Source organism: Micromys minutus (genome assembly GCF_963924665.1).
Source record: "Micromys minutus genome assembly, chromosome: 10".
Classification (NCBI taxonomy): Eukaryota; Metazoa; Chordata; class Mammalia; order Rodentia; family Muridae; genus Micromys; species Micromys minutus.
In genome coordinates this window covers 41,489,134-41,504,295 of record NC_137979.1, presented here as the reverse complement: position 1 = coordinate 41,504,295, position 15,162 = coordinate 41,489,134, and the positions used below count along the sequence as shown (strand labels likewise).

General features: G+C 51.6%; 1 protein-coding gene across 30 annotated transcripts in view; it reads left to right on the top strand.

Annotated features, from left to right (window-relative positions):
- CACNA1G (calcium voltage-gated channel subunit alpha1 G) overlaps positions 1 to 15,162 on the top strand; it is a gene marked incomplete at both ends in the record, with an annotated part of 63,663 nt that overhangs the window by 31,335 nt on the left and 17,166 nt on the right. For 20 of the 30 annotated variants that reach the window (XM_080922967.1, XM_080922961.1, XM_080922966.1 and 17 more), the window contains 10 exons: positions 2,598 to 2,666; positions 4,176 to 4,260; positions 4,340 to 4,536; positions 8,099 to 8,530; positions 9,345 to 9,445; positions 9,559 to 9,682; positions 11,303 to 11,371; positions 11,543 to 11,727; positions 12,577 to 12,703; positions 14,240 to 14,365. In XM_080922967.1, the coding sequence (XP_080779093.1) occupies positions 2,598 to 2,666; positions 4,176 to 4,260; positions 4,340 to 4,536; positions 8,099 to 8,530; positions 9,345 to 9,445; positions 9,559 to 9,682; positions 11,303 to 11,371; positions 11,543 to 11,727; positions 12,577 to 12,703; positions 14,240 to 14,365 (1,515 nt within the window). The remainder of the gene's footprint in view (positions 1 to 2,597; positions 2,667 to 4,175; positions 4,261 to 4,339; positions 4,537 to 8,098; positions 8,531 to 9,344; positions 9,446 to 9,558; positions 9,683 to 11,302; positions 11,372 to 11,542; positions 11,728 to 12,576; positions 12,704 to 14,239; positions 14,366 to 15,162) is intronic. The other 10 variants (XM_080922957.1, XM_080922965.1, XM_080922962.1 and 7 more) reach the window with 1 other exon arrangement.

The following is a 15,162-nucleotide window of genomic DNA, read 5'->3' as shown; positions in this document are numbered from 1 at the left end:
CCCTAGAGCATGGGTTTTTATGGGACGTCTCGGGAGGACCCATCTGGGCTGAGGGGTGTGGGAGGTTCGGATGCAAGTCATCTGAGAGCAGGCTGAGCTGATGAAGATGCCACCAGAGCCCCAGGCAGGGCTGAGCTGCCCAGGGTGAGAAATGAGCCCAATTAGCTGCAAGTATGGCAGAGATGAGCATCCTATTTCCAGCCCAGACTTCATCACCTCCGTCACAGGCAGCGTCATCAATTAATATTGATTCACATTGATCCTGCCCCGGCTGTGCCAGGGCACACTTTCTGTCCCCAAAGCCTACCACCTTCTCCTTCAGCTCTGCCTGCCTTCCCACTGGAGCTCCCAGTCATTTCAGCACCTCAAACAGGGCAGGTTGACCCAACCTAGAAATGTGCCAGGTTGGGCCCAGAGAAGTTCTTGGTCCAGTTCTCGCTGGGTGACCCGGATGGAAACTCCCGCTGCGGCCTTGTCTATAAATACCCAGCACACGGTGGAAAAACAAAAATCTATTTTCCGACTCTTTCCCAGCCTTGCAAGGGAGGGCTGTTTCCCCTGGGCCGGGCTGGGCTGAGAGGGGGGTGGGTGTTGGGCACTGGTGGCTGCAGAAGAGTCTGCCCTGCACCGGTCTTTCTCTGCTTCCATTTTAATTAGGTAGTTATCCATTATCACATTTGCTCCCTGCTGGGTGGCAGTAGGGCTGCCGGAAGTGCATGTGTATGGGGGAGGCTTTAGTGATGGCAGGTCTCTCTCAATGGCAGAGGGCTGTTGGCACTCACCTTGCAATAGGGACACTCCTTGGTTTCCCTTGGATCTGAAGAGTTGAGAGGTACCACAGGATTTTCCCAAGAGCCTCATGATTGGCACTTAGTTGTTAGCTGCCTGGGGCTGGAGTCAAGATGAGTGGGGATGGGTCTCTTCAGCCCCTTCCAAAGGCAACTTGTGATGGCTGAGTTTACTCTCCGACAAAAAGAAATAATAAATATGTTCCTGAGGGAAGTGGGAAACTCCTGAACCTATAAATCCCTTATTTAGCTGCCATGGCGGACCTAGCAGTGTCCAGTGTAGAGAGCCCCTTCCCCACTAACCCGCTTTCACAAACACCTTGTTAAATTGAGTGCCGCTGAGCTGTCCTGGTTGCTAGGCAGCAGCAAAGTCTGAGTGTGGGAACAGAGCTGCCAGGCCCTTACGTCTGGCCTGGTCACCCTGGCCCTGTTGGAGGCCTGAGAGCTTTCCCAGCATGGGAAGGATTGACAAGAGCCTCGCAGGAGATCCCTTCCTAACTCTTTATAGTGTAAGTGCCCTTGCTGGAGAGTCATCTAGGACCTGGTGCCTTCAAGGGCTGGATTGCTTTAGGTACAGTATGCAATAGAGAACGGATTTTAAGATTAAACCTCCTCCATGGGGTGGGCTGAAGCTGTGGCCCTGAGGGGCTGGACCAGCTGCTCCACTGTCCTGCCTAGAGTGTCCTAGCCACCTGTCCTTACCACTGTGGGCTTTCAGTAAGCCCCATCGTTCGGTTTTGGGGTTGCGATGGCCTAAAATACTGTTTTGTTTCTATGACTAAGAAAACCCACCCCAGTGGAAGAAGTAACTGCCCCATTTTTGTGGACCTCAGCAGGAGACCTCAAGGGATAGGCCTCCCGCTGGCCTTAACTTCCTACCAAGAACCTGCTTGGCTGCTGATTTCCTGATTCCCAGGGGGTAGTGCCCTGAATTCCTGTATATTTGTCATCCATGCACTTAATTAGATGAGCAAGCAGCAGGCCCTGTGTGTAGCCATTAATTGATACTAAACAACACCATGGCCGCCATCTCCACTGTTGCTAGTCATACCCATCAGACTCTGGGCGTATGCATCCACTGTGATTCGAAAGGACTTGGGCTGAGGATTAGAACTGATGAGGCCTGGCCCCAGCTTTATCCACTTCTTGCCACCCTCTCCAGCATCCCTCACCCTCGCTGCCCATTCTCACACAAGTGCCTCAGAACAGAGGAGAGCTATGTTCTCATCTGGAGACGTATGGCGAGGCCCACCGACTCCTTCTCTGATCTCAGGTGCCTTCCCTGGAAGATGCTTGTAACAGTGCCATCTCCTACCCTGCAAGGAAGTGAGCTATGCTCATAGGCAGTTTAAGGCTGGGTATGGTGGTACCCACCATAATCCCAGTGCTTAGAGGGCAGAGGCAAGAGGATCGTGAGTTCTATTCCAGTCTGAGCCATGTAGTGAAACCCTGCCTCAGAAAGTCGAGAGCCATGGATGTAATTCAATGGTAGGACCCTTGCCTGGCAAAGTCAAGGTCATGGTTGTGATTCCTAGTGACACAGAGTAGCACAGTGTGACCACTCTTACATGGACTACTGGAGGACTTGATCCTCCCTGACCTTGTCTTATCTTTGTGGCCTTCACCTTTGCCCTTCGGATTCATTCGGGCCTGGGGGCCCAAGGCTGAATTCTGGAAGGCTGTCCTGTCCAGCTCTCCCTACCCAGTGTCTCTCATTTCCTTTTCTTGTCTTCTTGGGACATTGCTGGTCTTTGAAGGCGTGAGAGCCTGTGAAGAGCAGCCCTCCCCTGCCTCCCCCTCTCCCTGTAGGAAATCGGCAAACGGGAAGATACGAGTGGACAGTTAAGCTGTATTCAGCTGCCTGTCAACTCCCAGGGGGTAGGTATGCGATCATGAGTTGGCATGCCCCTGTGCCCAGTGCCCCGTCCACTCTGCCCCCCATGTCTCTGTGTTCCTGTTCATGCTCAGCTGTTGTGCAACCTGTGGTCGCCGTGGTGGTTGTTGGTGTTGTGAGGTTTGCTTTGATTTTAAGTCCCTTCCCTCGATTAAGGACATGGAAGGGAGGAGCTTCTTTGCCTCTGCCCACATCAACCCCACAGAGGGCATATCCTCATCTCTGTCAGGCCTGTGGATGGGCTAGAAAAGGAAGGGACTTAGAATCTTCTATGTGCACATGTATGTGGGCACCGCATGCGTGCCTGCCTGCACCCGGGTCCCGAAGGAGTCTGGAACATCCGGCCTCAGTGGAGTTAAGACCTGTGGTCATAGAACATGCTCCCTTTACCCTTTTGCCTGTCACTCCTTGGCCTGAGTCCTTACTGGAGATCCCACTGACATCTCAGCTCATTACAAGTCCTTGGAGGATGTAAGGATGGGGTATAGCACTTGTCATATTGAAACCGAATTTTAAGTGCACCTCTGAGTGTCTGACCACCAGTCCTTGAGTTAAATTCCACCAGCCATCTCAGAGCATGTCCCTCCTTTTGGCCCCTCATGCCAAACCTGTCCTCTGCTGTTTCCTGCACTGACACTAGAATTTGGGGCGAAGCCAGGCTTCCCATGGGACCCCATAGTACGGTGCATCCCTACTAGTCCCCTGGAGATCCCACTTGATAATTAAAGACCTCGTTAGAGATGTAAACTGAGTTAATGAAAGTGATCCCCCGAGATGCCAATTATCCAATATTTATGCCCTTATCAAAAGTAGCAATCAAGTATTTTTTAATAACTTCTTAAGGAGAAGTGTATAATTACTGGGAAACCTACTGACCTGCTAAGAAGGAAGTAAAAAAAAAAAAAAAAAAAAAAAAAAACTATCCCAGAGACAAGAGAGAGAAGTAGAAATGGGCCCAAGAAGGAGCTGGGGCTTGGGGAAGGTGGAGGTCAGAGGTCAGAGGTCAGAAGTCAAGGGACTAAAGTAGCATCTTTGTGCTAAGTTGCTCTGGCTTGGGTCTTCCTGTTTTCCTCACAGATCCATAGGTCTGAGGTTCAGAGAGGGACAATCTGAGGAGACGTGAAAGGGCCTGGAGTAGGCTTTTAGAATTGAGGCTGTAGTGGTCATCTTACCCCGGTTTCAGCCCCTCAGGCCACCCCTTCTCCCCTGAGCTAGTCTTGGTGCCAACTCAGCCAGGCTACTTGTGCTGTGGGCTTGGGTTATCCATGGCCTTTCCTAAGGTTTGGCTGGTGGGAGGTAGAGGCATCAGCCATGGGAAGACCCAGGCCCCCAGCCTGGGTGGTCTGGCCTGTCCCCGTGCATGCCTCGTATCATGGTTGCTGGTACTTGTGGTCTGTGTGTGGTGTGTTCATGTGAAGAGAGGGAGACCTCGGCCCATGCTGATGACACCTACCTGGCCAGGGTCCTAATGGCCCACTGTTCCCTGACCCTAGGGTGATGCCACCAAGTCTGAGTCAGAGCCTGATTTCTTTTCGCCCAGTGTGGATGGTGACGGGGACAGGAAGAAGCGCTTGGCCCGTGAGTAGTGGTCCTGAGGGTATAGCCTCTGGCCTTTCAGACCAGCCGGATGGACTCAGAATCCTCTCTCCTCTTGCAGTGGTGGCCTTGGGAGAACACGCGGAACTACGAAAGAGCCTTTTGCCACCCCTCATTATCCACACGGCCGCCACCCCAATGTCACTGCCCAAGAGCTCCAGCACAGGCGTGGGGGAAGCGCCGGGCTCTGGCTCTCGACGCACCAGTAGCAGTGGATCTGCTGAGCCCGGAGGTGCCCATCACGAGATGAAATCTCCGGTAAGGGAATGCATGCCGCTGCTTCATCGCAGTGAAGCAGATATGTGACAGAAAGTCTTAGCTTTGGAGGTTTAAACAAACAAAACCAGCTTTTACTGTTCTTCTGACCCTGGGCAGGATTTAGTCTTTCTGGACCTCTTTTGTAGAGCAACGGTAGGGTACCCATTTATTCTTTATATTTAATCAGACCCTAATTTAGCTCTTGGTACCACTCTAGATTCTTCTGCAGGTATTGTGAATGTAACTGGTTTTTACTGCCCCACTACTATGTGAGGGGAGCCACCATTGCGTCCATTTTAGAGATGGGGACCTCAGCCTCTGATGACTGAATGAACGACAGAGCCGACTGGCATCAGCCTGTGCCTGCTCTGTTTGTTTCCAATCTTTACCTTTAGTTTGTTACTATGTTATTTAGCATTTCAAAAGAGTCTCACTACATAGCCGGTGCAGGTTTTGAACACATGATCCTCCCGCCCTAGTCTCCCAGAGTACTGGGCTAAGAGATGTACACCATTCCTGAGCCAAGGTTTTATTTATTTTGGTTTTCTGAGGCAGAGTCTCACCATGTAGCTCTCTCTGGCTGTCTGGAATTCACTATGTAGCCCAGGTTGGCCTTGAAGACATGGGGCTTGACCTGCCTCTGCCTCTGGAGTGCTGGGATTAAAGTTGTGCACCACCACATCGGCTGGCCGAGACTTTGCTTTTTAGCAGACAAATTATTGTATATGTTTATGTGGTAAAATGTGTTATTTGATGCATGCAAATATGGAATGATGTTAAGCTAATTAGCGCAGATAGAACTTCACATACTTTTTTTTTTATGTTGTTACATTTAAAGTCTACTCTGTTTGCAAATTTGAAAAAAAAACACACATTAGGCAGGGTGGTGGTGGCAGTGATCGCCTTTAATTCCAGCACTCGGGAGGAAGAAGCAGGTGGATCTCTGAGTCTGAGGCTAGCCTGGTCTACAGAGTGAGTTCCAGGACAGTCAGGGCTACACAGAGAAAGCCTGTCTCGAAAAACCAAACCAAACCAAACCAAACAGACAAACAAAAAACAAAAAGCCCACCACCACCAACCTTAGGCATTGCCGTCTGTGACCACCAAGCTACTATAGGTGTGCTCCTGTATTCTGACATTTTGCACCATTGGACCAATAGCTCCCCATTCCCAGCCTCCTAAGCTCCAGGAGCATCACTCAGCTCTCCTATACATCCAGCAGCCCTTCTGGAATCCAAATCATGGTGGTGGGGACCCTGCTTCTCTGTGCCTGGCTTATTTTATTTTGTATCCTTTCCCTCAAGGTCACCCCTTCTCCAAGGTCACTCATAGGTGATAGGATTTTCCTTTTTTACTATGTGTATTTAAGTGTGTACGTGTGTGTGTGTGTGTGTGTTTGTATAAGCCAGAGGTCAAATGCCTTTCTCTATTGTTCATCACCTTATCTTTTGAGACAGTGACTCTGGCTGATTTTGGTGCTCACTGATGGTCTAGACAGGCTTGTCAGAAAACTTGGGGGATATGTTTGTCTCTACCCCTGACCTCAGTGCTAGAGTTACAGGTGTGCACAGCCATACCTGGCATTTGTACATGGGTGCTGGCTATCCAAAATCAGGCCCTCATGCAAGGATTTTGCCACTGAGCTATCTCCTACCCTTCCCCTTTTAAGGCTGAGTGCTATGTGTGTGTGTTCCATGTATTCTTTTTTCTTTAAACATATGTTATTTCTATTTTTTACTTATAAATATCTGCGTGCATGTGTACACAGACATGTGAGCGTGAGAGAGAGAGAGAGAAAGAGAGAGAGAGAGAGAGAGAGAGACTGAGAATGAGAACAAGCAAGAGAGAGATGGAGTGAGAAAGAGGAGAAAGAGAGAGGAGGAAGAGACAGAGACAGAGACAGAGAGAGAACAGTGCCCTTAAGAGTTCAGAAGAACATGTAATATCCCCCCTAGAACCAGAGTTACAGGCAGTTGTGAACTACCTGATGAGGATGCTGAGAACTGAGCTAGGGTTCTTTAAGAGTATTGCATGCTCTTAACCACTGAGCCATCTGTGTAACCCCATTTTTAAAATCCCTTTGGTTGCTGGATGGATACTTTGTGACTGTGCACAGTGATACAGTGAAGTGAGTGTACATCTGTTTCTCTTGCATACTGATTCCAAGCCCTGTCTGTGCATCCCTAGTAGTAGAGTTGCTGGATTAGACAGTCATTCTATTTTTAGATTTTTTTTTAAGATCCTCCATATAGTTTTCCATGGTAGCTGTACTAATTTATATTCACAACAATGATGTGCAAATGTTCCCTTTTCTTCGCATTGACTTGGACAATGGTTATTCTAACAGGTGTGAGGCACTCACTGTTTAAGTTGTATTCTGGGGGTTTGGAGATGGTTCGGTAGGCAAAGCGCTTGGCACACAGATACGAGGACCTGAATTTGAACTCATGACACACAAACAACTGGGCATGAGAGCATTTGTCTGTAATACCCCGGTGTTCCTGTGGTGAGATACGAGGCAGACACAGGAGAATCATGGAAGTTCATAGGCTAGCTGGGTACACAGTGACAAAGAATGAACCACCCTATCTCAAGACATGGTGGAAGTTGAGGATCGACTCCTGAGGTGTACTATGACACACACACACACACACACACACACACACACACACACAGAGGGAGAGAGAGAGAGATCTCATACACACACATTAAAAAGTAAAAAATAAACTATTAGTACTTTTCTGATGATTAGTGACACTGAACACTTCCCATGCATGTGGATTTGTTTGCGTGTTTTTTTTTTTTTTCCTCTTCTTCTGAGATGTCGACTCATGTCCGTTTACTTTTGCTGTTTTGCTTTTGAGGCAGAGTCTTGTGTAGCTCAGGTTGGCATCGAGCTTGCTGTGTAGCTAAGGACGATCTTGAACTCCTGGCTTTCCTGCCTCTGCTTCCCTCCAAAGTGCTGGGATCACAGGCTGACACCATCACACCCTGCTTTCAATTGGATTGCTTTCTCCAGCGGTTCTCAGCCCTCCTCGTGCTGCAATCCTTTGTGGCAGCCCCCACGTGTAAAATTGTCTCTTTGATATTTCATAAGTCTATTCCTGCTACTGTTATGAATCATAATGTAAACATCTGTGCTTCCCTGTGGGTTCAGGTGACCCCTGTGAAAGGGTCATTCGACCCCTGAAAGGGTTGAAACCCACAGGTTGAGAACCACTGGCTTTCTTGCTATTGAGTTCTTTCTTACTGTTATTTTATATGGCCTGTCCGTGATGACAAGACTCATCTCCCCAGCTAAACGAAGACCAAGTGGTATTGCTGAATCTGCTTTAGAGATGAGAAAATGGAGGCTCAGAGAGGCTTAGTAACTGGCTTCTGACCACACAGTTTAGTAGGCTGAAGCCGAATTCGAACTGAGGCTCTGGATTCCAGACACCTCCAGTTAGCATCTCTTCTCCCAACGTCCACTCCAAGGAGGCTCACAGGATGGGGGCACGCATGAGAAATGAAGGTGCTTGCAGCCTCTGCTGAGATCATTTCTCTTCTGCTCACCCTGCAGCCAAGTGCCCGCAGCTCCCCACACAGTCCCTGGAGCGCAGCGAGCAGCTGGACCAGCAGGCGCTCCAGCCGCAACAGTCTGGGCCGAGCCCCCAGCCTAAAGCGGAGGAGCCCTAGCGGGGAGCGGAGGTCCCTGCTGTCTGGAGAGGGTCAGGAGAGTCAGGATGAGGAGGAAAGTTCAGAAGAGGACCGGGCCAGCCCAGCAGGCAGTGATCATCGCCACAGGGGTTCCTTGGAACGTGAGGCCAAGAGTTCCTTTGACCTGCCTGACACCCTGCAGGTGCCCGGGCTGCACCGCACAGCTAGTGGCCGGAGCTCTGCCTCTGAGCACCAAGACTGTAACGGCAAGTCGGCTTCGGGGCGTTTGGCCCGTGCCCTTCGGACTGATGAGCCCCCACTGGATGGGGATGATGGGGATGATGAGGGCAACCTGGTAAGATTTCCGTGGGGCCCTATGACCCCTCAACCTGAATGTTCAGAGAGGGCAGCCTTAGCCAGGCAACAGTATAAGAGTTTTCTCGAGGGATGTCCATCCTATAAGCTGTCCTGTGAGCAGCCTGCCTCTCTGCCACCCTGCAGAGCCTGGAGCTCTGGTGCTTGCGTCCTGGGCTGTGCTCTGCTGTCCTTGGTGGATATGAATGGTTTCAGGCAGATGTGTATGAATCTTTCATGGCCCTCCCCCTGTGACTCAGGAAGCCCCATCACTCATCTTTCTAAAATGATGTCTCCCCTCCCCTCCTGTCCCCCTTTTCTCATCTGAACCTCATCACAAGCCTTGACTTACAGCATGTCCTCAGCCACTTACTCCTCCCCCACCTCCTTCACCACCCACTTTGCCCGAAAGATGAGCGCAAGGACAGGGACACAGGATGCAGGGTTAGCACTCGAGCGGGGTCCCTGTCTCCTCTGCCCAGGTGTATCTGAGCAGACAGCTGTGATGAGTACAGCGTTTGATTATTGATGCAGTTTCCAAACCCAGCAGGGAGAGACAGGAAGAAAGGCCGGGAGCTGGGCTGGAGGCTGGAAGGGAGGAGCGCAGAGGAGGAGAGAGGCTGGGATGCAGGGCAGGAGGGTGGAGATGAAGGAGGGGCGATGCTGGGGGCTTGGCCTGCAGGGAGCTAAGAGGTGACTTTAAAGGTAAAGGAAAGGCAGAGGGCTGGTCCTGAGCTTGGGAAGGATGCTGCTCAGGAAGAGAGATTTTGGTGGCTTGGGAGCCTGGTCCAACTAACACTGTGTTCCTTTCATAGAGCAAAGGGGAACGCATTCGAGCCTGGGTCAGAGCCCGGCTCCCTGCCTGTTGCCGCGAGCGAGATTCCTGGTCTGCCTATATCTTTCCTCCTCAGTCAAGGTCTGTTCTGGTGCTATCTGGGAATGGTGGCCATGGGGTCCTAATGCAAGGGAGCAGGTGTAGCCTGCAGGAGCCTCTCCTTCCCAGCCTTTACCTTTCTATCCCTGGGGCAGGTTTCGTCTCCTGTGTCAACGGATCATCACCCACAAGATGTTTGACCATGTGGTCCTCGTCATCATCTTCCTCAACTGTATCACCATTGCCATGGAGCGCCCCAAAATTGACCCCCACAGCGCTGTGAGTCACCTGAATATAAACACTTCTGTTGAGTTCTGCTGAGTGCCAGATTCCTCCCGGGTTAGCACTCAGGACAAGCACTCAGGAAGTGAGAAGGCTCAAATTGTTTCTAGTCCGTCTAAGGCCACACATCACGAGGCAAAGGGACAAACCAGAGCTCCCTTAAGGTCTTCTGGACCCCAGCCTTTGCTTCTGCCCCATCTCTAACATGCCTCTCCTGCCTCAGTTTCCCTTCTACTGACATAGCATCCCAGCCGGGTACTTTATTACCCTTTTTAGCTACATATATATTCTTCTGAGCCTTCCTGAAATGAGGTGGCACGGAAGATTAATCCTGTGTGGGCTGAACAGTATTGTTTTCCCTGCGTCTGGCCAGGAGTCTCAGTGTCACTGTGACTGGTACATTGCCAGGGTACATCACACAAACACGCGCACACTGGCACATGCACTCATGCATGCCACAAGGGTCATGCTGAGCTGGGTGGAGGAAATGTTCTCTGCTCCTTGAGATCCTACCAAGTCACAAGCAACTAGGCTTTAGGGGGGCCTAGGAAGTTAGGAGGTATGTTGGTCATTTCGCTTGGCTTTGGATCTTTCAGTATAAGAACAGCATGGAGCAGAGGTTTTAGAATTAGACATTATTATTCTGTCTTGGTGTTCTTCCCAAGGGCCTCAGTTCTTTGGATGGACCCACCTGGTTTTAGGCACTGAGTCTCCCAGCCTATCAGAGTCCCTCTCTGATAACAGTTCAGGTTTTAGGAGGATGTCAGGGGTGGCCTCTGTGCCAACTGCCTGGAGGTAGTCAGAGGTCCCCCCTCACCCTTCCTTGCTTTCCTCATCATTTGGGTTTCAGAGCTTCTGGGGCTCCTGTTTTTCACTGGGGTGTGTCTAGAAAAGGCCTGATAATTGGAGAGGCCTACGTCCCAGAACTTGATGGGTGGGTGAGAGACAGACTTCTTTCCTGGGCTGGTGTACCCCCCTATGACTACCTGCTGTTTGCCCCATACACCCTGACATTGTCTCTCCACCTTCCTGCTCAATTTCTCTGTCTCCAACTTTGTCCCTCCATTCTCCATTACACACACACACACACACACACACACACACACACACACACACACGTTCGATACTGCTGGCCACCCCTCAAGCTCTCTTCTCTCGGCCCTCAGGGATAACCTTAGCCCATAAGTACCAGGGCACCGGGTCATCAACACTCAGCATAGATGTGGTACCTGGGGTGGCACAGTCTGTCCCCCATGTTCCTCAGTCTGCTTACTGCACCATTTCTGGGGCTCACAGCAGGGAGGCAAGTGAGCTGGATAGAATGGCAGCCAGGTTGGAGATCAAGTTAAATCCTGCTCCAGTTTCAAGAAAGAAATCAAGGAACTGGGAACTCAGACAGCAAAGTATCTCCTCTACAGCACATAGCAGAGGTTCTTCTCTTTGGGGCCAGGGGCAGAACTTTCCAAGTGAGGCAGGAGATGGCATTGTGAGTGGGGGGCTTGGGAGGGGTGGGGAACAACAACTTTTTGTGTGTCAGATATCTGAAGCTGCTTTGACTTCATGCAGAGCAGGTCTGACCCACGGGTGGGCCTCCCCTCCCCCTCCCCTCTTTCTCAGGAGCGCATCTTCCTGACCCTCTCCAACTACATCTTCACTGCAGTCTTTCTGGCTGAAATGACAGTGAAGGTAATGGGCAGGATGGGGAGGTGGGAGGAATACTGGTTTGGACTCTCTGACCTCTGATGGGGGTGGAGAAAATGGAACTGGTAGAGGGTGGGAAGGTTGGCTAGGGTAGAAGGCAGGGCTGGGGACTGATGGAAGAGCTGCTAGTGCCAACAATGTGGTGGTGATCCCCAGGTGGTGGCACTGGGCTGGTGCTTTGGGGAGCAGGCCTACCTGCGCAGCAGCTGGAATGTGCTGGATGGCTTGCTGGTGCTCATCTCCGTCATCGACATCCTGGTATCCATGGTCTCTGACAGCGGCACCAAGATCCTTGGCATGCTGAGGGTGCTGCGGCTGCTGCGTACCCTACGTCCACTCAGGTGAACCTCCCCCCCCCCCCACACACACAACTTTGACAACCAACCCCTCCACAAGGGAACAAAATCCCTTGTGCACCCTACCTCCTGGCTATGACCTCATAGGAAGTTTGGTGATCCAGTCCAGCCAACATTCAAGTTCCTGCTCTGGTCATGTCCTTCTGAGTCACACAGCCACTGTCAGCTCTGTACACCCCTTTCCGGTGTGAGACACTTTCCAGTCCGACTCTGCTCTGACTAGCTCTGCTGGGAGCACAGTATAACGGTTCATAGGGCCCTTGTGGCATCCAGCTGAAGGTCTCCTATAGAGTCCCCTCAGGGCGATGTTCTAGCCTCCCTGTGAGTGACACCACATTCTCCTACTGTCTTTCCTCGCCTTCTGCACCCCTCAGGGATAGGCTTTCTTCAGTTAGGCAACCCCAACCTCCCAACTCAGAATTTCAGGGAGGAAGATACCAAAAGACTAGAGCTGCTAGACGGTCTGTAATGATCCATCTCCTCTTCCTTGTTCCTCCCTGCATGCCCCTATTACTGTCTGCTGGTTGTCACCACTCCCACCCTGTCACACTGCATCCCTGGCTGGTGCCTCCCTTGTGTTGAGCCCTCTCTACTCCAAGCCTGATCAGGAGACACGCTTCATAGCCTGAGAGTTCATAGAAACATACAGGGGCTGCAAGCGCCTCTTTAGAGACTACAGAAGGGAAAAGTCATATTCTGGGGACTCTGTGAAAAGGGGACTTTTCCATAGCATTTGCTGGAAGGACGGCAAGCTAAGGTGGTGGGGGAGGGGCCTAGCAGGGCAAAGGCTATGGGCGTGTCTGAGTGTTCACCATCCCTCCCTCCGCTCCCTAGGGTCATCAGCAGGGCCCAGGGGCTGAAGCTGGTGGTAGAGACTCTGATGTCATCCCTCAAACCCATCGGCAACATTGTGGTCATCTGCTGTGCCTTCTTCATCATTTTTGGAATTCTCGGGGTGCAGGTGTGTGGGGAAGGGACGATTGGTGGCTGGGGGTATCTGAGAAAGACCCAGGAGTCTCCTCACTCTTCTTGGCCCTGGGTCATGCTACCGCCACCGCCACGCCACTGTAGTTGTTCCAAATTAAAATAAACAGCATCCCTTCCCTCCAGGGCCTAAGCTTCAGACCCCTTTGCCTGATTGGTGTTTTACAGAAAGCTGGGAACCCTTCAGGGGACTCTTCCCTAAGGGACCCAGTTTCACAGGCACATCAGGTCCATTGGTAACAACTGCAGCTTGTGGCCTGTGCACCGTGGTGTACTTAATCACACATTTTGGTCTGCTCTGGGATCTCCTCCCTTCTCTGCTTCTCTGAGCAGGGTGGGCTGAATGCCAGGTCTGGGGATCCAGAGCCCAGACAGCTGGGTCAGGTTAACGGACTGCTGGCAGGCAGGCGGGTGCAGACCCCAGACAAGGCAGGAAGTGGGGGCTGCCCGGGAAACCTGGCTTCTGGCCCAGAGAAGGAACTTGGCTTTGGAGGAAAAAGAGCCACAGCAGCCTGCAGGGTTCAGCAGACATCTCAAGGGACTGGGGAGCCCCTCGGTCCGTCCTTGTTTTCTAGTGTCCCCACTCCAGCTGCAGGGTAGACAGCTGGCTGCTGGGCAGTGTGGGAACTCCTGGGTGGCTGCAGCTACTCTCTCCCTCCTTCTTCCTCCTGCTTCCAGTATGCCCACTATGCCCCCGGGAAGGGCTGTTCCCTGGTTTCCTAGAAATCTCTAGCCTCAAGGACCTGGCTGTGTTTGCCAAAGCTGTGCCCTACCCCCATCCCATATGTGGTCTGGTGCCCACCCCTTCCTCACTTCCCTCCGCTTGGGAGAGTGAGCCATTGTTGAATCCAGTCCCGTGGGTTTAGGTTTATTCTAAATGGTTCCCTCACTCCTGCTCCCAAATCTTTCTGTCCTTCAGATCCCTTCCCCACCACCCCCAGCAGTCATGGCCTGGTCTGCCCTGGAACAAGAGTAAACTTTTTAGACAGACCCATACTTAAGAACCTTTCTGCCAACTGTGGCCTTAGTGAGTCTCTGAGCCTCGGTTTTCCTTTCTCTGAAGTGGGTCTCATAATCTGTGTGTCTCGTCGTTACTATGAGAGTTATATGCCTAGTGTGGTGTGGCCCTCAGTCCTGAGCATCCGTCAGAACCCCTCAAGCTTCTTGTTAAAAGACTGCAGCGCCCACGCTAGCACATCTATCTGATCCGGGAAGAATGGGTTAAAGGAGCATTGCTCTCAGGTGATGTTCTTGGACTTCTCTTCCCCACATCTGGAGCTTCATCGACTAGACTCTTAGCAGAAGGGGAGTGGCGAGCTCCCTCCTTCCACCTTGTTCCTTCTCTCTGGGAACAGAAAGAGGGTACCTATAGGGGAGCTTCCTGTCGGGGGTTTCTGGCTGACACCAGAGGTGAGCATCCCAGTCACCGGCGGTGTGCCATGTCCCTGGACTCAGAGCCTGGGTGGAATTGGGAGCTCTGGGCTCACTCTCTGTCTCCCACATGTGTGTTCAGCTCTTCAAAGGGAAGTTCTTCGTGTGCCAGGGAGAGGACACCAGGAACATCACTAACAAATCCGACTGTGCTGAGGCCAGTTACCGATGGGTCCGGCACAAGTACAACTTTGACAACCTGGGCCAGGTGAGTGACAGGCTTGGGATGGGGAGGAGCTTAAAGGTGGGGATACACATGCATCCCCAGTAATGTGCACCAAGACAGCTGGAGGTGGGCAACCACAGAGATTGGCCTTCTGCCAGCTCACTGTCACCGTGTCCCAGAGCTAGTGTACCTACCTGCACACCCCAGATCACAGATCACAGAGGCCTGGAGCTCTCCAAAGATGAAGGGATGGAAGATCACAGGAGGGGGTGGGGCTGGCCCAGGGCCACAGTGTCACACAGTAGAGCACATGTGAGGCTGAGAGCAGGCTGCTTTGGATATGAACCGTGTCACTATCACTGAGCTCGGGGGGGGGGGGTCCTCCATTTTCTCATCCAGAGAGTAGGTTCATGATACCGTTTCCTTGGAGTTTGTGAATGTATATAATGTATGAAACATGTATTTGCTTACTTGATGAGGGCTCGTATTTTTCCTCCCAATTTGTGGAAATGGACAAATGGAGTAGTGCTGACCGGTGCACACTCATCTGCCTACCGTTTGTGGGGACTTAAGGCCTTCAGTTCCTATTACTGCAAAAGAAAAAAAAGTAGCTGGTTCTTGCTGGTTAGGATCTTCCCGCTCTAGATGAGATCAGAGACTTGGCTATCTCTCCTATTGTCTGACCAACCATAGGGTCCTCCTGAGACAGAGTGTTCCCTGAGGACCTGGAATAGGGTCCCCCAATTTGTTGTCAGGAGGTACTTTGATGGAATGTGGTGGGTAGTTTGGCCACACATTCTAGGTCTCAAACAGTCTGCTATCTCCTCTCGTCTCCTACC